The 25,269-nt window shown below is 35.4% G+C and overlaps 1 protein-coding gene across 1 annotated transcript in view; it reads right to left on the reverse strand.

The window, feature by feature from the left end:
- The window catches only part of SRBD1 (S1 RNA binding domain 1), a 123,345-nt gene that overhangs the window by 86,288 nt on the left and 11,788 nt on the right, over nt 1-25,269 (reverse strand). Inside the window, exons 9-15 of the mRNA XM_053974609.1 lie at nt 23,863-23,959; nt 22,576-22,711; nt 17,541-17,644; nt 12,547-12,654; nt 6,413-6,570; nt 5,148-5,238; nt 4,029-4,136 (exon numbers count right to left, since the gene is read on the reverse strand). Coding sequence (XP_053830584.1) covers nt 4,029-4,136; nt 5,148-5,238; nt 6,413-6,570; nt 12,547-12,654; nt 17,541-17,644; nt 22,576-22,711; nt 23,863-23,959 — 802 coding nt within the window. The remainder of the gene's footprint in view (nt 1-4,028; nt 4,137-5,147; nt 5,239-6,412; nt 6,571-12,546; nt 12,655-17,540; nt 17,645-22,575; nt 22,712-23,862; nt 23,960-25,269) is intronic.

The following is a 25,269-nucleotide window of genomic DNA, read 5'->3' on the forward strand; positions in this document are numbered from 1 at the left end:
TGAAATACTTTACTCTGAGTGTGCATTAATGCAGCAAGCACATAAGAGTCAGACCAGTAAGAATGCTTGTATTGTGACAAGAAAACCATTAAGGCTGAAAGAGAAATTGTGATCCGATTTTGCCAAATACAAAGATTGAGCTGTTTGTTTTGTCCTGCTTTAGCATAGTTCATCTGTCATAGCTTTCATTTCCAAGATGCCTCAAACTGACAGCAACCAAAGAAAAACAGATTCCTGAAATATTTTTTCAAGATTTTCATTTAATCCAAAAAGGCCAATGAAATCCTGAAAGTTCATCATCTGCCATGTTAATGCTGAACACAATGTTGTTTCATTTACATTTCTGGTCCTGTTAAAACAAATACACTTGTCTAAACTAGAACATCTGTTTTGGTTATAATACAATGTATCTTTGGCAAGAACTCACAATAGAACTAACATAAATAATCAAAAATACTTATTGAACCTTGTAACAAAAACTGATTTGTAACAAAAAACTAGGACTAGCTATGACTGTCCCTGGCTCTAGTCCAATCCTAATTTAAGTCAATAAACACAACTCTAAAAGGGAAACTACGTTTTAAAAAAAAAAGGAAAAGAAAGTCCTGTAGTTATTTAGGTTGGATGTAGCTATCTGAAAGCACATTATTTACAAAAATAGTGAAAAATATTTGCTTTAAATCAAAAACTGTCAAGCTGAGTCCAGACAGGTTTTAAAGCCACATGAAAAATCATGCCACATGCCTCATTTCTTACTACTGTCTTCACTGATTTGTCTCCTCTTTGGGAAACTTCAGTAAAACTCTATGCAGTTTGTATTTGCCATTGCTAAGTATTTTTTATTTTAATCACTTGCTTTTCATAGATTATCTTTAGCCTTCATTATTTGTGCATGCACCAACTGCACACACCTTTCTGAAATTAATTCTATTATTGTCTCACTTCCCTGGAAATGCATGATTCCGAGCTCTACATGATGCACTGGACAGAAAAGTATGAACAGATTTCAATTTTTTTTCTAATCATTCCTGATCCTATTCTCCACTGCTAATATTTGCCAAGGAAGCTGAAGTCTGTAGTACCTCCCCATCATTCACCTTTCTGAACAACAGCTTATGGTGACTGTCCAACCTCATCTGCCAAGCCCCCTTTTCACTTGGACTCCTTTAAGGAAGAAAAAAACTTCAACACAGATACAATTAGTAATTCTCTAAAACACGCATACAGCAATGAGCCGAACTCTGTTTTTCTGGGCAAGGATTTCCACCTTGATGCAGCTCACTGCATCCCTGTAAGAAGCTGAAAGCTTGGGAAATGGTATCATGTTAGATGCAACTGACTCATTCTGTTACAGTTCAAGTACTGGATGGGATTTTTTGTTCTAGGGGCTTTAGGTTGTTTTGTTTGGGGTTCTTTGTTGCTTTGTTTTTCCCACAGTTCAAAAACTATATTGATTAGCAAATCCATTCTTTACTTACAACTGCAACCTGCTGAAGCAGGCCTTCTTTAAGAATTAACTGTTCCAATAATGCTGAAATTATTTCTTATAGATTTTAACTGAAAAACAATTCATAAACATCACTTCATCCAAAAGCACACACAGGTTTCCATAGAACTGATGAGAGATGTGTATTCAGCCTATGTATAAACAAAGTGCTCATATTTTTAAAAAAAGCCTATCATGAGGAAACAACCTAATCCAGGGAAGACTTTCAAACATGGAAGCAGAAAAGCAGCTTGTTATCTGAAAGCACATACTCTAGAGGACTTTACTATTTAAAAAGAAGAGGATCAGCAGGGCACATTCTTCCAAGTCACCTTTCACAGTTCCCCTCAAAAGGTACAGCAGTTATCCCAATGTACACCTACTCTCACCTATTGCTCAAACAGGAACACTGTACTAATTGCTCCTCTTTTAGCAAGTATCACATTTTTAACTCAGACTGACATAAATTCCAGGCATTTCACGGGACTATCAGAAGTGGAGGTTGGACTCATCATTCCTTTCTGCTACTAAGAAATACCAAGGAGATTAATGCTTTCTGGAGCTAGAAAGGAAAAAAGAGCTGGATTCAGCAGCATGGCTTAGAAACCCCAACACTGGATAAAGCAATGAAATGGACATGAAGCTAGTTCATCAGAAAGGGATATATGGGAACCCTGATCCTTACAGGAAAAAAAACTCAGTACAGACTGACAAAATGTGAAGAGAGACAAGCACTGCAAATGCAGCCTGTCTGTAAACTCACACACAAATTCACACACAGCAGTATACAAAGTTCAAGAGCCCCAGATGTCACCTAGAGCATGAGGTACAAAGAAAAAAAAATCACTTTGCTTTAATGTGAACTGCATACAAATTCTGAAGTATGGACTAGCTCTTTGCAATATGAGCCCAACACAAGAAAACCATTAACAACATAAATATATAGAGAAAAATATTTCTGATTATGTTAATTTTCAGGATATTATATGTCATGTTAAATAACTGCAGTTGTAGATTTTTGCTACAAATATCAGTTTTGGAGAAAGTGAAAGGTTAAAAAATCATCAGTCACTACTAGAGAAAGCAACAAACTTGCTAACCTGACTTCTGCCATGCAGCATTTATACTAATTCAAACTACACAACAGCTTTTATCAGTTCTAAGAACTTGGTAACTGAAGTACTACTTTGAAAATTTTGTCATTTTGAATTATAAACGGGGAGAAAATATTCAATCAGAAGAGGTAAACAGTGAGAAAAACAACAATCACAGTATTATATAAATATTTTTTCCTGTGTAAATTAGTATATGGTCAATAAATAAAGAAAACTACTCTTTCAGATGAAACATTTGTTGTTATAGTAATGGATTTTTAAGCTATATTAAGTGAACAATAGTGAAATTAAGCATTTGCCAAAATCCACACAGTATGACATGTTTTGCACTCTCTACAATTGTAAAACATTCACTGTTTTGGCATTGGACTCAGTAAAGAGGATGCCTAATTCTTCAGAAGCTTGAATAGCCTCATCCCTTTGCAAACAAATACAATTAGAAAACTTTTACTACATCTCCTGGATTAAAAGAGTGATTTAAGAATGGAATCTTGCACAAATTTACTTGGGAATCTTAGAAAAGAAGAACAAGTGCAATCACACCATAAGTCAGTAGAAATAACACATTTTGTTAAACATATCTGTAAGGCCACTTCCTAATTTATTAAAAAAGGCATTTAAAAATGTATAGAATAGTTTGAACAGCAAAAGGCCATAACCTTCTTAAAAATATAGAAAACCTATTTCAGTATGCTAAGACGATGAAAACTAAATATTGATGTTAAATGTCAGCACAAAAGATAATCCAAGGTAAATCACAAAAAATGTCTTAGAAAAAAATAAAGGTGGGAATTAGAAAAAAGAGAAGAGTTCTGCATGATAGAAAATAAAGTGATATAACAGTTTCCATCCAAACCCACAGAAGAATACTTTAGTTCAAATTCAACAAACCAATGGATAAAATTTGAAGTCTGAAAAAGATAAATATATTCACTACTGTCCACTTGGTATTAACACAGATCATTTAATTATTAATTAATAACTAAATAAATAATTAATTAAATATTAATTATTTCCAGATAATTTAATTCCCATAGGATTACCAAGCATTCCATACTGCAGTCAGACAACAGAAGCTTTATCATGTGCAGTTAAACCTCATTTATCAATAAATAAATACACAAGCCAAACGGGTCCTTAGTAGTGTTACTATTCTTGCATACTTTGTTACAATGACAATAGCAAGAGAGTGAACCTCAGGAAGAAAAAATAAAATGCTTCAGTGAGTCTCTCTTAGTGACTCAGGGTAACTACTGTCATGCTTCAAAGAGCTACAGCTAGTTTTCTTTGGCTAGAACATTGGGTCAAGCTTGACTCAAATACGGACAAGGCAGCAAAAAGAAATACTTCCAAATTTACATCTAAAACTACCTGTTAGGTTAAAATATGCTGAACAAATGAATAATAGCCCAGCAAAGGGATCTTACCAGTAAACAACATCCAGCGGTGCAAAGTATTTCTTCATAATTAAGTCAGCAAAGTAAGCTTCTGTTTCTCTGCAGGCCGTGCCATTGCCAATCACAACAGTGCTGCAGCTTTGTGTGGGTTAAAAAACCAAACTATTATTCTCAAATATTCTTTTATACCTTTTCATGCATAGTATTCAATCCACCAAAGTGATCAATACATCTGATTTTAGATAACATAAGGCCCAGATGTAATGAGAAAACATTCCTAGAAGCATCTTTAACAGGTTTTCAATGAGACAGTTCATGAGATCAGTCAAAAATTTTCACTTATTTGTAATGGGACTGTACAGTGGCAATGTAAGCAGAAAATCCAAAAATTATACTCCATATGAATAAATGGAATGTTGTTTGTAAGTCCTCAAACACTTTCACCTCGTATTTCCCTCATCTGGTATGAGTCATGAAAAAGAGCAGAAGCCAAAGCAATCAGCATCTTAATTCCTTAATGGGAATATCATAGTTTTCAACCTCTGACTCCCCACACCATAGCCAGTCAGCCACCAAATCACCTTGTTTAAAGCCAATCTAATGCTTATAGACAAACTGGACTGTATGCTGTGGTAATTCAGCAGCTGACTCAGTAGATCAGATGTCTGTCCACAGACAGTTGGACACAACCTTCTAATCATGCTGCCCCTGCTTGTAATTCCATCTGGAAAGCTACCTTTGCAGGATTTCCTTTGCTTGACAAACTCTACCAAACCCTAATGTGGTTTTTGGAACAGGGAAAGACTGATGAGTGATTTGGGGGTTGTGGGGGCTAGGAAGAAGAAGGATAAACTTATTTCTTAGCTGAATGCTAATTTCTATTCCCAAAAATAAATGGATTAACAGTTTTATGGGGATACATTCATAGCACGCAGCCTTACTCATAGCCATGGCTTGATCTGATGCGCTTCTAACATATGTACTGCAAAAGCACAAACACAAAAGAAAAACCAAGCTCTGAACTAAAGAAAATAAACCTCCAGTTAAATCAGTAAAATTCTTATTGCACTCAAAATCAAGTAATTCTATAGTGAAGATTTTCATATTGTTTGGTAAGAAAGAGCAATAAATGGAAGTTTCTTTACATACTTGTACTGTAGCAGAAGCCTTTTTATCTTCTCAGCTTCACGAAATCCTTGACCAGAATGCAAGTAAACTACATCAGTATGGAGTATCTGACCTAGAACAAAAGGCAAAGCCATTTGATTAAATCCACAAAGGTCCAAAGGCTATATCCTACAGAACTACTGAAGTTCATTTGATGATTCACAAAGAAAGCTTCTTAATCAGTCATCTTTCCCTTTGATCTTTATATCCATTTAGAAGAAATGTATGGTTGGCATAGGACAAGAATGTTTTGGCAAAAGAAAACAAGTTAATACATTTTGTGGCTCCCTGCAGACATATTCACCTAACAAGTACTGAACATCTAAACCTATTAGCAAATATAACGTATTATATCACAGAGAAAAAGAGCAATTTACTATAAAATATTTGTTCTAGTGTAGTACAATTTAGAAATCCAGTAACAAGTGATGAAAATTAGAAAATCTAAGGATATGCAGTACATGAGTTCTAGAATTCCAATGCTAGGTCTTGTCATCATCCCATCTATCACATTTGGAAAGAACTGTATTAACCAGTACTGATAGCTAATGGTGCAATGAAAGCTCAATCATTTACCCAACCTTTATTGCCTTCTAAAGAACACACCTTTCTTTACATTCTCCTGGGGTGGATATTCTCAAGAAAAAAGCAACAACAAAATAAAAGGAAAACAAATAGTTTTCACATAAGTAGTTTTCACCTAAAGAGGTGTGTATCCCCTGAATAGGATGAAGTGGAAAGGCTCTGTTCTATATGTGAATTAAGAAGTCTTGCAAAAACAATGCAAAACTGGCTTCTGACTTCTTACATTAAACAGACACACTACTAAACAAAAAGGGCTGAAAAAGTGTCCAGATGTCCAAGACACTAGCCATGAAAAAGCAATATTATAGAAAGTATTTAAATTCAAATTCTTTGTTAAACAATAAAAATGCCAGGTGTTCTCTTTGCTGACTACTGAGGGGTACAATCATTTCAATCAGTATTCAGGAAGGCAGAAGGCATTTTAAATTCTATTTAAGAGAGCAGTAATAACACCAAAGAAGTCACTGGAAACCAGGTGCCAGAAATTTAACCTTAAGCTAGCTGATGAAAGGAATTTATACAACAGGATGTGTGGAAAGCACTAAAAGCTTTACAAAAAAAAAAAAAATAATTTGATAAAAAAGTAGGTTTTGAAACTGTCTTTACTCTAAATAAAAATATTTTTATCAGTCCTTCCAAAAATGTTTGGAATTGAAACTTACTGGTTGGTGAAATAATTGCCAATTTGCAGCCATGTTTGTAGCCAGGATCTACTCCCATCAAAGCACGGCCCCTCACGGGGCTGGTCAGAAGCAGCTGACGGAGATTTCTCCCAAACATCATCACAGACTCTTTCTCTGCATCAGATGTCAACTTGGATCTTAGAAGAATAGAAATAAAAGAAAAATATCCCAAATATTTCTTTCAATTAACTTTCAAATATACTTCTTAGTTGTTCCAAAGTTGTAAGGCTTTTTCCAATCATCCATCATCTTGAATTAAATGTTACAATTCAAATCAAGTTGTTGACACCTTTTTCAAAAGAATCAGCTATATATCATCTCATTCTTGTTCTAACAAAGTCAGTCAATATAAAAAGTACAAGAGAAACACTTGTAAGAACATACACCCACCAACTACCATTCACACATCAACTCATACTTTTGAGCAAAGAACAGCTTGCTTTAAAAGCTGATACTAAATGTAAAGAAAAGTGGATTTGAAGGAGGCATGGATCAAATTCATCATAATTTCACAGTTCTAGAGAAAAATCATAATCCAGCAAAAAAAGGATGGTGGTTTACATTGAGAGGTACCAGAGAGAAACTGGAAGGGTCCCTCCAATTAATTGCTAACACACCATGAGTCCTGAGGCATTTAATTTTGTCTTTGGATTGCTTCATTTAACACAATGTGTGAAGACTTGAGCTTTTTCTAGGAGGGTATTCTGATGCCTCAGAACAACCTGCAAAGCTGCTGGGACCACAATGTTCCCTTTCTTTTCCAAGTTATGCTCTTCAACAGAAAGAAGTGAGGTAGTGCAGTAAGGATTGACTTAGATGACTTGAAGCACAAACACTTATTGCAGAGTATCACAAGAAACAAATTAGTCTTGTTAAGATGTAAAAGATTCACAATATCTTCTGGTCAGATGTGGCCAGCAAGACAATGACTGACAAGGACAAGTATTTTCATCATAGTATGGCACTTAAAAAAAAATAAACTGAAAGAGTAATGGGTACAAAATATTCATCACCTCTCTGATTTCTTTTTCTTTTGCAGGTACTCATTATCACTTGCCTATGCATTACATTGCCAGTAACTCAAATACTTAGGGAGTCAAAAGCCAGTGCCCTTATTCTCCTTTTCTTTTTACCTAGCACTGAAAAAAATCTACTATCTTGGTTTATTTCTACAGAATGGAAAAAAACTGCATTACAGTTTACTAACCCTATCAGAATGGAATAGGTAAAATTACTCAAGTTGTTTAGGTCAATCAATGCACTGCACAAGTACACTACAAATAGTTCAAAGAGAACCCTCATAAGGGCTATTTGACATGATGGAATATGAAGCTGGTTTTGGTTGTGGAAGAACTCAAAAGCCTGACTTGAATTTGCCCAGGATCCAACCAGTCAACCAGCTCAGCCCTGTCTCATCCCACAGTGGCACAGACAGAACTAATAAATCCTCATTGTCTCTCATTTGTAAAGTAGTCCAGAGAGAGGTCTAAATCCTCTTTCACACATTACTGATGGAACATTTCCTAGGGAAACGCGCAACAGCAAAAGGCTCCCTTTTTCCCATGTGTTCTTTGTTTCTGTATCAAGTAGATAAGATTATCACAGACACAATTCAAAGAGAGATGGTACAGGGCATACATGCATTACAAGGCTCCTTAGCAGTTCAAATGTGCCCTCAGCAAAGAGCAGACATTCTATATCACCACCAAATGTGTGAATGGCTGCACCAGTTCAGCTAAGTTGTCCGTCTATTCCAGTATTCTGTCCCCAAGTCTGTCTCCAAGCAGTTGCCTAAGCAGCTGATGGAGCAGCACCAGCATCTGTCCCATAATCTTGTCCTAGCCTACAACTGCTTCCAGAGTATTTCCTGGGCTTGGCATGACTTGTCTCTTTACTAGCTCATAATAGAGCTCTTGCTCAACTATCCAAACTCCTCCTGAAGACAGATAAATTTCTTTCATCCACAGTCTGTTGGCAGTGAGTTTTGCAGGTCCATCGCAAACTGTGTAAATAGCTGCCACCTTTTGGTTGGAAACGGATTCTTTTTATTATGCTCCCCTAAGCCTTACAATGGAGGGGAGTAAAAATTTATCCCTAGAAACCTTGTACCACTCTTCACACATCATTTATCTCTAAGTCCTTTTTCCAAGTTGAAGTCATAGTGTAGCCTTTTTTTTTTCTTTCCAGAGAAATTATTTAATTCCTCATTCCACTGGGCCTTTTCCAGTCCCAGTGAATTGTTTTCCTACTTCCTACCCCCCTCCTCATGTGAGTGGACCAAAATGGACAACAATATTCCAAATTTAGGCCAAATAAGTCAATGATTCTTTTTCTTTACTCCTTAACTAAATAATTTCATCTTCTGAGCACTTAACACTCATGTGGAGCTACCTTCCACAGTGCCAAAGCCCCTCTCCTGTGGCAGGACAGCTCAGAGCTAACACCTTTACTTATGAAAAGATAAGTATACTTCCCCCTGAAAGTATAAATTTACACTTATTTTCCACTGCATTTCAGTTGCCATTCCATTTCTCAATCATTTAGTCTTACAGCACCCTTCTCCCATTTTCCCTCCTCTAAATAAATTAAAAAAAAAAAAAATCTAAACCACAGAACAAGCTGCTTCTAGGGGGAGTCCAGAGACAGAACAATTAGATGCCACTTATGAGAGACCAGAGAAAACAAAAGCAAATACCTCAGCCTCAGAGAAGTATGGATCTGCTGTATACACACATAACAGAGAATCAACCAGTCACCCATGCATGCAAATGAAGATTAAAAGTGGCTTGTAGACAAGGGAATGGAATGCCCTTGGACCAAAGGCTTTGCACAAAGACAGGCCAAGTTCCATCTTTCCACCTATCCCAAGGATACAGGGTCCCAGTTGCCCACAAGGCCAAGTCCTCCCACACTGCAAATTCCTGTCAGTCCATCTAAGAAGGGAGACTTGTGTAGGAATTAAAATTGCCCTTAAATACATGCTATTAGTTATGTCAGCCTTATGGAAATCATGTTTAAAATTGGCATGGATATACAGCAACTTTTACAGCAACAGGAAATGTTACTGAAATTGCCAGGTGTGTAGGGGGAATGTCCTCTCTATTATGTAATATCCTGTGTTTTTAAATTTCAAATATAGTCATCTCTTTTTTTCTCTGCCTCTTACTCAACACTTGTATCAATTACATGATCAACTGTCTGAAGCAGTGGCACTTAATTTCAAGCCTGATATAATAATTTGATCCTTTGGAAAAAAACCCCATCAGGCTACCCAAAACAATACAATACCTTTCTCTTTTTCAGTGTATTACGGGCTTCATCCAAATGGTAAGATGTACAGCTTCATGCTTTTCCAATTTACAACAGTTCTCATTAATATGGCAGTGACAAAAGGCAGAGAGTAGTCCTCCTCTCTAAATACAAGCAAAATGGCTATTTTTGGAAAAAAAACCCCAAACAAATAAACCTCAAAAATCGTCAGTTCCTACTTTATGAAAAAATAATCAAGTCAGGACTCCAAAACCCTCCCTTGAAGTCTACAAAGCACTCAGACTGTATATCACTAACAGGTTTATTGTAATAAAAGCAAATAACCTATTATTGACCTATTAATTTTTATATTCAATGTTATAAGTTTCAGTTTTTAAACTGAGATCTAAAATTCTACATTCCCAATTACAGTCCGAGATGCAATCACTTCTGTGGAAAAATATCTGCAAACTAGCTTCAGGTGTGAAACAAGATATACAGAGAAATGTTTGTGTCCCTGAAGACAGAGGCAAGAAAGCACTCTCTGCAAGAAAGCATGGAAAATAATGAAAGGATTATCCATTAAAAAATATGCCCATGCCACATCAGTTGCATAAAACCCTGATGGAATCATTCCATTTAGTACTGCAACAAGATAAAATGTATTTGAAAGAGCCAAAAGCAACAGTGGACATTATTATACCAGATACAAGAAATGATATCTGACAGAATGGAAGAAAGGAAATTAAACAATAAATAAGGTAATCATCTTGCTGGCAAGTTTCATTCTTCTTCTGATCACTAGAAACACCAGCAATTTCAATACATTCTTGGAAACTTTCTGTTCCAACATTTAATGATAATAAAAAGAAAAAAGAACAGCAGGAGGTGGGTTGGAAATATTAATGCTAAAAGGAGGTATTGAATACTTTAGCAGCCCTTTGCAAGAGTCAGAAAAAAACAGGTCCTGGTGTGTCCGGAAAGAAAATAGGAGGAGGATAAGGGTTAAGTGGTCAGGGACCAGAATAATGACAGGTGCTTTCAGTTCCTCTCTATAGGAGAGGTTTCAGATTTTCCTATTCAAACTTCACCAATCATGCAACATCATCATAAAGAGTAAAACCTAAGCAGACATCCCCTCAGGCACCAGCAGCAAACTTCATATTCTTCTCATTGATTACTTGTGTGCTACACCTAATATGTAGTAGGGAAGGAAGCTTTTTTTTTTCCCTTTTTGATTAACAGAACAGAAAACCTTCAGTAACCTATTGCTCCAGCAGTCCTCAAAGTGTTACACACAACACAGACCACTACAGTCCTGTGGTACAAACCACTGAATAAAAACACAATAAAAAAGCCTTGAAGCACTTCTATGTCAGGTTGCTTAGTTTTTTTAAAACCAAACCCCACTAAAAAGTATTTTTTCTTTATTTTAAAAGAGTTTGATTGTAGAGACAGCTAGGAATGACAACTATTTTCACTCCCATGTGACAGAAGTCAATAATTGAACTCTCCACCATGAGATGTTCTCCATTTTGACCACAATAGACACAGCATCTCCCCTACAGTAGCTACATGTATTGCGGTCACAAAATAGTAAGTGAACTCAGTATTTTTAGAAATCTGTGAAATTCTAAGTAACAAAAACCAGGCTCACTAATCAAAAGAGGTGAAGCAATCTTGCTTGCAAAGCAATAAGCAAACACAACAGACTGTAGTGAAGAAGCTCAAAAGCCACCAAAAATACATGCTGTTAAAATCTTGAGCTGATGGTTCTTTCAGAGAGGTAGAACTGATCATTCTTGCAATGATGTTCATGAAAAGGTGTCAGGAAAACAACTCCAATTCAAACTCAAAAACACACCCAGGAAAGTACAGAAGAAACATTTCACAATGTGGTTGCTGATTTTACGTACTAGACAGCATGTCATTTTGATACAAGTCGTTTCAACATTTCTGGTCCAAGAAATAGGGTCTCTGATAAATTTCATTTTGAACTATCTCAAAAAAAGCATTAGCATTTAGGTCACGTATCAGATGACCTTGCTAGAATGAAGCATGCTATGTTTTGAGGAGCTTCTCTGGTATTGAAGAATCACACCATAAGTACTGTCAGCTATTAGAAGATAACACACTTAATCGACATATTCAATAATTTCCACTAGGTAAACTCTTACACTACACCACAATATACCCTATTTAATTCATGCTAATTTGATAGTAAATTTTAAATTTCCTTTAAATTTGGAACAATATTACAGATCTTAAGAAGTGACATGATATCAAATGACATCATTACTACAGTATCACCATGAAGAAGTTTACTGACTTCTCTAAAGACATCACAATATGCACATAATAGGATCAGACTAACAGTATGACTAATTAGTTTGCCACAAAATGAACACCAGGGGTGCTTCCAACCCTAACAATACTTGGCTGAGTTCTATTTCACAGGTAAAAAAGAGTGAGTCAGAACAGTGCCACTGACAGTACTATTGCTGTGACATGAAGAGAGGTTTGAAAAATTCAGTGACATCATGGTTTATGCTATTAGAAGAAAAAAGATACAACTATCATGATAATATAGCTCTAAATTGTACTTTATTAGATAAATGTATGAGTATCTAGCATGTAAACTTTCTCCACAGAAAGATCAATTCTCTACTGTAGCCTAAATTGGATAGGGTCAGAAATTACATCTATAGAACCTAGACTACATAGTTAATTTCTTCTGTAAGCACAGAGGATTAGAAACATGCTGATATTTTCAAATAGATAAATATAATAGTCTAACAAAGCATTGGGGAGGGAATTGCTAAAAAAATCACTAATATGAAAGTAAAGATTTATTCCAGGCTTACCTGAATTCCCTACAGAGAAGAGGATATATAAGGCGTTTATATGCATCCTCTACAGAACTCCGTAGTAGCCTCATAAATTCTGGTTTTAAAAATTGTTTTGGTCTCCATCTGCAAAAGATTGAAAGAAAAATAAAAAAAAAATATCTTAAGAACACATGCAAACAGCTAAATAAAAAAGGAAATTTCCAGAAAGGCTTCTACATTGTTAAATCCTATAAACTGCAGAATTACTGCAATAATTAGGCAATTAAATCATGAGTCAAATATAAAAGGAATGAGAAGTTGATCATAGTTCTAATACCACACACTGGACAGGCTTATCTTTTCTTGTCTTAGGTATTAGAACACAATTACGGTTTATGTTTTAAAGACAACATAAGAAAAAACATTCTCCACTTTGAGAAGTCAAAGCTTATTATAACTGAACAAAGAACTTGGTTCTATATTACCTTTAGGGTTGCATTGTTTGCTATTCCTCAATACATTAGAAAAATGACTAAACATCTTCTGTGATTGTCAGTGCAGAATTACTGAAAAAAGACAACTATGCACAGATGGAGATTAAGGAGCTAAACTAATGCCAATAAATGAAACCCAACTCAAATTTCATTTGGAATGCATTGAGTATCTCTATTCAACTTCTAAATTAATTCCTACTAATTTTGCAGCAGTTCTTAAACCACAAAAGCCAAAAAAAACCTTACAAATTGTTTCTCTGTTTTCCTGCTACTTATATATTTGAAGTGTAAATAACAATATAGGAAAAGGGAAAATTAAATAAACAATACCAAAAAAAAACCAACACTGTTTTCCAACTTTTTCTAAGCCAAACTCTTTGAAGTCTGGAACTCTTTTCTAGGGAGACTTGCACAGTAACTATATAACTATAACAACAAGTACTTCCAATTTTGCTATAAAATACACCTCACTCTCAAAGCTTCCTAGATATTTAATCCATTCATCTTTTTGTTGAGGGCAAAGTTCCATGAAGGAGGGTGTGGGGTGATGTGGGTTGGTGCTGTGTGTATGTGTGAGTCCTCGAACAAGCAGAACTGACTCATTGAGATTCTCCACCCTGTGAGAATAGATTGAGGGGAAGGAGAAGCAACCAGATATATTATATTCAAACAGAAACAAATACTATTGACATTTTCTACTAAAGTCCACCTGGTTTTTATTACTTTAAAAATACTGATAAAACTCAGTTTTCTTCACTTATTGTGTTATTTAATATGTCGGGGTTCCAAACTGTAATGGGAGATACCCATATATATTAAAAAAAACTCATGCAAGTTTTCTAAGTTTTTTGTTTGGATGGCTTGGTTTTTTTTAAATGAAACATGCTGCAATGTTTTGACAATAGAATTATAGCCATAATGTGTCCAGCTGCAGCAAAAACAGAATTGAATTTTACTTTTGATCTTGTTTGCTTGCAGCCACTCATAAATACTGAGAATTCCAAATTGCTCCTACCCAGACAGCTTTTCAGTTGTCTAAGGGGATCGCAACTTCCTGAAACAGCTTTTCTATGTCTGTGCATATAATATTTGAGAAATATGTGATTGAGTCAACCCTGCATTGAGCAGACAGACACAGGAGCAGAATTAAGTTCACCACTCATTTTTACAACATTCAGGGTTATAATTCAGTGCTTAGCCACATGACCTCATCACTTTGCTAACAGTTTTTGCAAATAGCTCTATCATACTTATTTGTAACTAGAGACTCTTTCCATACCTATATAAAACTGGGAAAGGCTTTAAATCCCCTTATTGCCATCACATTCTATAAACATTAAGGTTTTACAGGTGCAAGTATGACTACCCCAGAAAACATCCTCAGCACAAATAAGAATGAATTTGGAATCCTGGCAGCTGTTTCCCCCTCTCTTCCATCCATTAAAGCCACTTAACAAACTTCTTCTCTGTAAATAGGTTATCACAACAGATATTTTTATTACCCGACTATAGATAAGTAAAAATTTAGGCAACATTCTGTTAGGAGTTGCTACAAATGAGAAAACATTCAAACAGCAAGTTTGATCATAGCAAATACTGTAGTTCAATAATTTCAATACTTCTTGAGAGAAGAGAAAAATCCATTTGTTGCAAAAAGCAAAGCAAAATCATGTGTGTATATTTTTAAAGATCATCACAGCCTAGTTAAGCTTCCCTCTAAGAACAGATTTTTCTTGATTATTTAATCAAGATCTAGCTTTTGCAGCCACATTTTTAAAAAGCTCCATACAAATAGTATCATCTTAATCTGATCATCAGCTCTCCATGTCCTAGTGCTCCCAACAGGGACCACAACAAACATAAATGGCTTAGACTACTGAGACACCAGAGAGTGGAACTACACATAAACAGAATTAACAGAGCCCACGTTAAGAACCACCAGTACTGATTAATAACTGTTCCAGGAAGAGCCCAGCTAGGGTTTTAGACCTGAAGGACAAACAGCAGAGCTTTGTGTTCCTCCAAGACATTAAATAAAACATGTACCAAGTTAGTAACCACAGACAAAGCAAGCCTTTAAGGCCTGTACCATGGACTTTACACAGGATCTGAGAAATTTGAAACTGAAAAGAAAAATCATCAAACATCAAATTTCATTTTCAAGGCTGCAATTCCATTTGGGAACAACTCCATGCTATTTCTACACTCAAAGCCAGCTAAGCAGCCCCTCTCTGGCTCTCTAACTGATCATTTTTCTCTGTTCAATTTCACAATAAAGTCTTTGGGACCAGTAGAGTTCTAGTGTTAATGGAAGTAGGTTCACTGTCAAATCACAGAGATGCCATTTTCTGGGGAAAAATACAATCCATAGGGCCTGGTATATGGATATTCCTGAGTTTTCCACACAAACCCAAATTGCAAGGAAACAGGTGCTTATACAGGCTAATAACCATTCTGAACTTGCAAAAAAATGTACAATATTCTTAGACAGCATCTACACAGAGCTCAATGCAATAAGGAATTCTAGTCTTCCAAACTTACTTTCTACTGCAGGAGCACTTCATGCTAAAAAATTTGTCTCAGAAGAACACAAGAAGGTCAGAATATTTGCTACTAATCCACTAGGCAGTAGGTGATACTGTTTTCTGGCTAAAATACTGGCCAAATTCTGTAGCAAGGTTGCATTTCTGGTTCTGCAACTGATTGTGTGTGTGATCTCTAGCAAATTAGTTAACACCTTTGCAAAGTCTTGAAACCATTGACTCAAAAAGTTATTAACCTTCTGCTTTAACCAGCAAATCAATGCAATGAAAATAATGCAAATTCCACCCCTGGACAACCATTTCAAAGCTTGCAGGGCAGATAACACATATACTATTTGTCAGGTTGATAACACAGTTGTCAATCTAAGGAGGAAGATCAGAATCTGTCCTCAATGTTAATGAACAAAGATGTACTAAAACTATTCCTTCAGAAGTTTTATAATGGTGGGAAAGTGTCCTTGAATAGTAAAAAGCCATAAGCATAAAGGCTTTATGAGTGCTAAGTATTAATACGTATTCACTTCCAAGGTCAATATTCTTCTTATCACAGGATGACTCACAAAAGGGTAATCAACCAAAAATATCCCAATTAACATCCTACTTTTATTTGTGTAGCAGTGACAAGCTGTTCCATTATCTGTGGTCCACAGTGCTTCCAAATTCTGTCATAGATGCAGTAAAAGCAAAACTGACAGCTATGTTCTGCTTACAGAATATAAATCTTGAGGAGAGGACAGAAATTCTGCTACAGGTACTAAAAGTAGAAAGAAATAGGTGTGTTTATGACTCCTGATACTTTCCTGGAAACAAAAAACATTACTTAGCATAGTATGATCTAAGAGTAACAGTATCTGGCCAAAAAAATATTTTAATACTTTCAGAGCCTTATATCCTCCTTTTCAGAGGGAAACAGCCCTATTAATTTTCTACAGTGAAAAGGAACACTTTTACCACATCCATTTCTTGGATTTGTTGTGAAAAAGAAACACATGCTAAAGCAGTATCACTGTATTCAGTTTTCCACATTAAAAGGTGAATTTCTTCCTATTTTTCTTTCCTCCTTTTGGTTATTCATTTTTAAGATGCAAAGGAAGGAGTTTCTAAGACACCACCAGAACAATGCCCAATATCTTAAAGTATCAAGAAAGTAATTTTCTGTACATGCAGGGAAGATGCATTGTTTGGATCACAATATTCTCCAACAGAGGACATCAAGGTCCAGTTTCCAAAAAAAAAAAAAAAAAACAAAAACCTAACAGATATTGCAAAAAACCCATATAGTTAACCTGAAATTTTGCAAAAGACCTTGAAAATTACGCAACATTAAACATCTCACTACAGGCTTAAAAATCCCAGACAACTTATATGAACAAATCAGTAAGAAATGAAAGAATCTCGTTTTTACAGTCCAGTTTCCTAACTTAAACAGAGATCAAAATGCAAGAGACGGTTCACACAATATGTGAGAGTTATGCATTGAAAGCAGTTACATTTATGTTTGTCTGTTAAATCCATTAAGTTCTTTTTAAACATGAAATTCCTTACATTTGTGAAACTTGAAGTTATGTACTTCACAGACCTAAAATCTGACATAGCCCAATTTAATCATTGCAATTTTTCAAAGTTTTGGAGTATGCTCTGTTGGATTCTACCAAGTCCTTTCAGTAAAAGCTACTGGATGTGATGCATACTACAATTTGAAAATATATTCACATTTCACCAGCCTTTGTATATGTTTTAAAAATTAAAAAAAAAAAATGCTTGAAGAAGAGTGCCAGAACTTGCAAATAAAGCCCAAGGCATGATCTTTTCAGCATAATGCTATTGCAGTTGGAAATAAAGAGTAAGAATTATCCACTTGCTAATTTCATCTAATCTAATAAATATTTGTTTAATTTGTTCTCTTAATGCAACAAGACATATGAGATACACTTCAGTATGCAGCTGCCTATAGAAAAAAGAGGTTTCTGTAAGAATATGTATCCATGCAGACCTTTCATTGACACACCACCAACAGAATTCATTCTTCACCCCGTCAGGAATGTTGACCTTCACTGTCAGGATCTTCAGATTTTCCCCTCGGTTAATGGCCAGAATCTAAGTGCAAACATAAATGGCAGAGACAGATGACACACAAAATATCCAAAAGATAAACTTATCAACATTTGTGTACGCACTTGCTTGACATTCTGTAGCAAATCAGGATGGTGGTACAGTAAATCAGTTCACAAAGTACTAGCATGTACAGATAACATCCACGATTTAAACACAGATTAAATTATGCCGTAGCATAACATTTTTCCTGGATCCAGCTTAATCTTAGGATCCAGCTTAATCTTAAGCACACTTATAATGCAAGACAGCATGAATTTTGGTGGTGAAATAACCTTATTTGATTACCCAAATTAAAACTCAATAAATTAATCTAAGAGTGATTCCAATCAGAACTAGACATCACAAATGGAAAAAGTTATTTCTATGCAGTTATTTTGATGCTTCAGATTCCATTTTTCTTCCCATTATCAATCCAAATTTTAAATTAATTATTAATCACAACTTGTGACACAAAGGTGTTCAGCTTAATTTGAAAGAGGACGAATTTAGTAATTCATGCCTAATTCACAAACAGCAGAAAAGGATGTAAACACTCACTCTCTTTACAGTAACACTCCAGCCTTAAACCCTATGCATGTACTTCTGACAGAGTCTTGGGTACTTAACTCCACAGTCATGATCTAAAGCTAAATTTGGTTGCATAAATGCTGCCTGCGCACAGAATTCAATTTTAAATGGAATAATATGACTCTACATTTAAAACCAAAATCACATCACAAGTGGTGGATCCTGGAGGACTCTGGTGGATAACTCGTAGTCTAATCTCACTATGGAAACACTGAATATTCACCTTAATACTAAGAAAACTCAGTGAGCAGCAGATTTTAGAAACAGACTAATACTCAGAAGCAAATAAAATGCACACCTTTAAATTTCATTTTTCCTTCCACAGTATTTTAAAGTAGAAAAATACCAAAAAAAAAGAAACCTGCTAGAAGCTGACATTCCTGTATGACTACACATGTTGCTGTATGTAGCAGGCCCTGAGCACTGTCACAACAGAGCATTCTGTGTCAATCATGAACTTTAATTCAATCACTAGCTAACTCAGACATGTCACATATGTTAAATACAATGGTTTAAAATGACTCCAGGACATAGTACCAATTTATATTCCTCAGCCTTACTGCTCCTGTGACATACCAGGCCTGACATATCATTGAACAACAAAGCTAATAATAAAGATTGCATGTGAAATATTATAGCATCTGGTACATTGACTGCCAAAGCAAATGTTTTCATGTAGAAATTAGAAAGACACATTTTAACAAATCAAATGCTTTCATGTTTATTCTGACTTTCCTTTTTAAAAAGAGGGAAAGCTAAATGTCAAGTTAAAATGAAATCAAAGTGATGCTCACAACAGAGAATATATGTGATAGAATTATAATGTCATCATTCAGCATGCTGTCAGCAGGGTCAATATTTGCATCACATTTTGTTTCCTGGCACTCCATCTGCAGAATGTGTCAGTCACCTGAACTTAAACCAGCTGTTAATGCAGTCACTAATATTATTTATATTTTTTTATTCTCAAAAAATCTGCCTATCCTGTTCTAAGTGATGCATTCAGAGAATAATTATCATCCAATAAATGCTCAGTTAAAAAAAGAACTACTCAATTTCTCTCTCTAATACAATAAAGCTCTTTTTGTTTAGTTTGGTTTTTTAAGTAACAGGCTAAAATCTGGCTATTCTAGTCACAAAGCAGTCTTGACTTCTGGAAAAAGACTGTTTTTATATGAGATTGGAACAGATCCAGGGCAAGGGTTGTTAGAAACAACATACATTGTTCAGAGAAAGCAAGAACAACAATATGATCCAGTCACAAGATTCATCAAACCTTATTCTGTTTACCCTAAAAACACAACATGCTTCATTTTGCACAGCTCTCTTATATGTTGCATATTGACTTAAACTCACAGAATAAGTTCTGTATACTTTGCCAAGAACTTTAATTTTCAATTCCTTTTTAAGTATGAGATTAAAAATAGAGCACTTGCCTCAAATGCTACACTTTATTCATGAATTCTTTTCCTCCCACTATTTCAGTCATCTCCAAATACAGGAAAGCAACCCCAAGGCATACACAAACACTGAACTGTTTACAATTAGTCAAAAACTCAAACTCTTGAAAGATTTTTTTTCCTTAGTTATGACAGTGTTGGTATTACTCTCAGCTATGTCCTAAGAGAGTCCAGTCAGGTTCTCCTTGCTGCCAAAGGAAGAAGCTGTGACTGAACCTCCCGCTAGCAAAACGTTCCAGCTAGAAACACCCATGGGGTATCTGACCATGTCAAAATCTGGAGTCAGCTTTTAAAGCTGACTAAAACAAAGTTTTTTTCTCATTACAGTTTTAGTATTTTAACTTTTTCAAACAACCTGACTCCACACCTGTCCTGATTACTTCAATACCCAAACAAGACAAAATGACATGTCTCAGCAGAAAAAAAATGACAGTGGCACAGGAAGTAACCCAGACCTACAGCAGAACCAAGCTGCAGCACAGCTTGCTACCCAGCATTTAAACTCACTGCAACATGTGCTGCAAGGCACACTCTCAGCTGCCAGGGCTTTGGTCACAAAGGCACAGCTTGTTCTCCTACAGGTAACATGCCAGGCTACTGTGCACCCCCTATACTCACATCTAAGCCAGAGTAGAGTTAGGGTTGTACTCAGGTCTTTAAGATCACTTGTACTTCCATACTCAGGTGATGACAAGTTTCAGTGTGGTATTTTATGGAATCTTGTGTTTACAACTCTGAAAAGAGGTGATTTAAAGCTGACTTTTGCCTCTACCTAAAGCATTCAGAACACTTGTCTGTATGCAGTCATGACAGCAGTAGAGAAGGTCTTCAAAGAAGTAAGTTTTACAATTGTTCTTCAAACACACCTATTTAACCTAAAGTTCTTGGGGATTAGTAAATTATATAAATCACTCTGAGGTTCAGGCTTTCCTATATATTTTTCAGGTATAAGCTTCTTTTTAATAATCTTGAGCCAAACCAGAGAACTCCTTCTCTTGAAGGTATCTTGAACTCTATTCTTAAAGAATAAATTTTTACCAGTTTTTAAATGCACAGAGGAACTATCTCTTCACAGTCTTAGGTGAACAAAAACAAAGACTTTTGGGTATTGAAAAGGATGGTCATAACCCAAGAAAATAAAGACATTAAAAAATGGCAATTTGCATCAGTAGGGGAATAAGGTCAAGTAACAAAGAAAATGATGATGAGAAAGACTTTCAAAAATACAATACCAGGGTTTAAGCTTAATGAAGAAATGACAGATAAAGAAAAAAAATAAATTAAAAAAAAAAAAATCTTTCTCCTTATTTCATTATCAAAATACAAAAGGGAAAAAGGCAAACTGAAAAAAGAAGAAAGAACCCAAGAACCAAAAACAGACATGAAAAGTTACAGTATATTTACAATACAGCAAATTTCACATGTCAGAAACTATCATAAAATGCATTTTTTGCTCAACTAGTACTTGCTCAACTAGAGGGCCTTGTCACACCTTGAACCATCACTGAAGCACAAGCAGCTCACACTTCTACAATTCACAGTACAGAAATATATAATGTACTAGAGTAGTTGATAGCAGAAATATGCAGATAAAAAGCAGCACGTAAGTGTGCAAAACCATCTCATGATTACAGCTGCCAGCTGCAAAATCAGTGCTTATTATTTCTCTGAAGAGCCAGAATGGATAAAGACAGAGGTATTCACATTAGCAGCAGGGAAGAATAAACCAAAGCAGATTGAGCTAATCGTAACATCAAACTGACAAATTAAGGACATATCCTGGATAAAACAGTGCAGCCACATAATCAAAGTGCTCACCAGGTTTGGGAAATACAGTTTTTAGCCCTCACTGTAGCTAAGCAACACTTTTCCTTAAGTAAAAAAAAAAAGATGCCTTGGATAAGAACTAAATCGTATCATCACCCCAGGAAACACTTATGCAACATGTACTTACATTGCTCTTATCAACTTTTCCCAAGCCTCTAGAAGCAACTTTTTACCAAATAACTATCAATATAAGTGAATGTTAATACTTATTACAAAGAGAAAAACTACAGGTACCTCTTCAAGAGCAGCCTATTGAAATCAACAGTAGCTATTTAGTCATAAACATAACACCTTTCATATTGGAAAGGGGAAAAACAGCTTAAAAATTAGCCTATCCATCTTGTGATTTTTTTTTTGGTAATAAATTAATCCTTTATTAATTTGAAATGCACTGGTTTAAAACAGAAAGCACAGAAAAAATAAGAGTATATCAGAGCCTTCTAAAGGAAAAGGACATTCTAGTTAGAAGCAACTAAGTGGTTTGTCTTCTGTGATATTATGGTTTGTTTTGGGTTTGGGATTCTCATTTGGTTTTTTTAATTAGTTTTTGCTGGGTTTGTTTTGGTTTTTTTTAAGCTAGGTGATAGTAAATAAAACAAGAGAATTCACTTGGTGATTAGTTATGAATTAGTGCAGAGGTCTTGACAGTTGCATTGAGTGCATCACATTTCTGCTTTTGAACTTCAGTAACAGGGGTAGCCTAGCTGTCAAGCCATCAGCTAGTAGGTTTGGTTCAGCCCTCTTTTCTTTATCCAGTTATATAAGTCTAAGCTTGGGGCTTAGGATAACCGAAGATGCTCCACAAATGAAGAAAATGATGACTTGCAAAACAAACCCATTTTGGGGTACTAAATGGCAGTCCTTTGCTCTGTTTCTTAAAACAGAGATCAAGAGCTTATTTCTGCATTTCAAGAATTTGAAAGCCTCTAATACCTGTGGTTACTGTAAAGAAAAAGAAAACATCTTTAGAATTAGTTTTAAGCAACACAATTCAAAAACAAAGCAACATTTACTACAGTTAAAATTCTAAGAAAAAAACATTAAAATATCAAGTTTTACCTGATGATGCTGAATATTCTTTATATTACAAGAAAACTCATGGTACAGTTGGAATTTATCAATATCTTTTTCATTTCCATTTTTGGACGACACTTTTGCCAAAGTTGACTGGATGGAAATGTACCTTTGACAGCACCTGAACAGATGAAAATCATATATTTATAAGGTATTTTAGTGTGAAACTTGTAAAAAGTCATTACTGCATAGATCAGATAAAAATTAAGCTTAGAGTCTGCTCAATTACAAGTGATGTTAACTCTAATTACCTGCAGAACTGGATGACATAACTTCATGCTGAGGTGACATAACGTGTACTGACTATAATATACCAAGAGAAGACATTCAAGCAGAAAAAGCTGCTCACAGCCCTCCTCCTCAAGGGAATGCAAACTCAAAAGCCACCATCAGTTATGGGTTAAACTTCACATAACAAATTTTGGGAAGTTGCAAAAAAAATGGCAGTCAATCCTGAATGCTCCTCGTGATTATCATACATACAACGCACTTCAGATGAAGAGAATTCACCTGTAAAGCACTGAGTATTCAACTATGGAACTTCCAGTGGTCAAAATAACGAAAGTGACTGCCAGGTAGTGACAGCACATCTCTTAAAAAACAACCCCCTTCACTGAAATTATCACATTGCTGATTCAAAGCAACTCTGCGTGTTCCTAAGGTGGTACATGTTCCCTGATAACTCTCTTCTCTGCCCCAGATGGCACACAGCAGATAAAATAACAAGTGACTATTGCCCTGTCACACCAACTCCCCAGACATGACAACACTGAAGACAGGTAATGTAACAAAACTTAAAATCAGCTAACACAATTAAAAGATGACTAAGTCCTGCTTTAAAAACAGTCATATTTGTTTGCCTTATTGGCTACCAATGCCAAAATCAACCATCACTGCACACTAGTTACACTGACTGGTGTCAAATCAGCTATTGGAGCATCAGCTTAAGCAGATTCACTTCTGAAGAGTTATAGCCTGAAGAAAACACAAAGAGAGAAAACTTCCTCATGGGTCACTAACTGCAAAGGAGATCTGCCATACACAGGGCAGAGTTTTTCATTCTTTGGGAGTTACAGCACCACACCATGCTCACAGCATATCTCTACTGCACTGAGAGTCTGAAGGGCTAATGAACATATACTGGAACGGCCTTGAATCCATCTTACAGGAGCACAATTTTCACATCATTAAGAAAAAGTCCTGTACCTGCCACTAGGAGACTGCATTTTACCATGTAAGCAAGAAAGTTTAGAAAGTAAGAACGAAACTTACAGTTTCCTGATAAAATCCAGTGTATCTTTATCTTTAGCAAAGATGTCTGCTAAAATATGCTGCACTCCAGCCTCTACTTCCTGGATATTTTCAAGCCCTTAGAAGAAAAATAATTATAGAATATGCAGTCACTATAATATACAGTTAATAGTTACAGAAAAAAACTAGTAAAATTACTTTACACAACTGCTCAAGTACTAAGAAAATATATACAAGCTGAAAGGAAACTGATTAAAGGTATCTGACTGGCTTGCAAAGATATCAAAGAATTCATTAAAATTTTCATCAACTAAAGCTTCCTTTCCAAAACATCTGAAACTACATTTTTAATGAGCCTGAAGTGACCAGTGCATTATTGTAAGTCAAAATTATATTAAAATTTGAGAAAAAAAAATTTTTTTTTTACTTGCATGCTAACAGATTTTGACATTTGTGATGTAAATAATGCAACAGTAGAATTGGATATTTAAATATAACTTCTGAAAAAATTAAATATAATTTTGGAGTTTTTAATAAAATGAGTAACACCAGCAGAAGTCTACATATTTTGCTACTGGTATGCAAACTGCCTAAAAATCTTTGCAGGTAATCCTGTCTTTTCTCTGTTGAACAGTTTTATAATTCCACTGTATCATAGCTGGAGTGTGCACAACAACACTTTGAGGTCAGGGTACCATCAACCTCTCCTATGAAACACAGAAGTTATAAAATGTCTTCAAAGACATGGAGTTATAAATGTCTTCATATCTCTGGAGAGATAACAGAATCATTCGGTTAATTTCCAACACACAGAACTCATTCTTTCCTTCAAATGGCCAAAAGAGGAAGCACATAATTCTCCTTAGCAAAGGGATTGAATTAGACCAGAAGCAGAGATAATGAAATAAAATAGACATCTTGTATTTATATTTGCTATATCTAGCTCTGCTTCTAGCAAGAGTCAGTAATGAATGCCTCAGAACAAACAGCAAGAATCCTAGAGCTAGCAGATGCAGCATTAACTGTCTCTTGCAACACATACTGCTGTTCACTCTGCTGCCTAATGGACAGCTTTATTTACACCATTTTAATAGCTTGCACAGCTTTACCTATTCATTGAACCCAGAACCCTCCTTCTGATTAGGCTATAAAGTTACACACTATAAAAAAATTTATCTTGCCCCTTTTTAAGATGAGGAAGCTAAACTTACCTGCCAAAAAGAAAAAAAAAATGTGAGAATAAGAATACATTATTAAATACTTAAACCTATCAGAAGTTGTAAGTTTTGGAACCTTACATCCATGAGTTACTATTTCTTACGGTAGAAGTGATGTCAGAATACAAAGCTATGGGAATTTGAAGACATGCATCATACTGAACACAGACTGAGACACTCAGGTAGATTATTTGAACGAGATAGCACAGGC

The sequence above is a fragment of the Vidua macroura genome, chromosome 3 (assembly GCF_024509145.1).
Source record: "Vidua macroura isolate BioBank_ID:100142 chromosome 3, ASM2450914v1, whole genome shotgun sequence".
Lineage (NCBI taxonomy): Eukaryota > Metazoa > Chordata > Aves > Passeriformes > Viduidae > Vidua > Vidua macroura.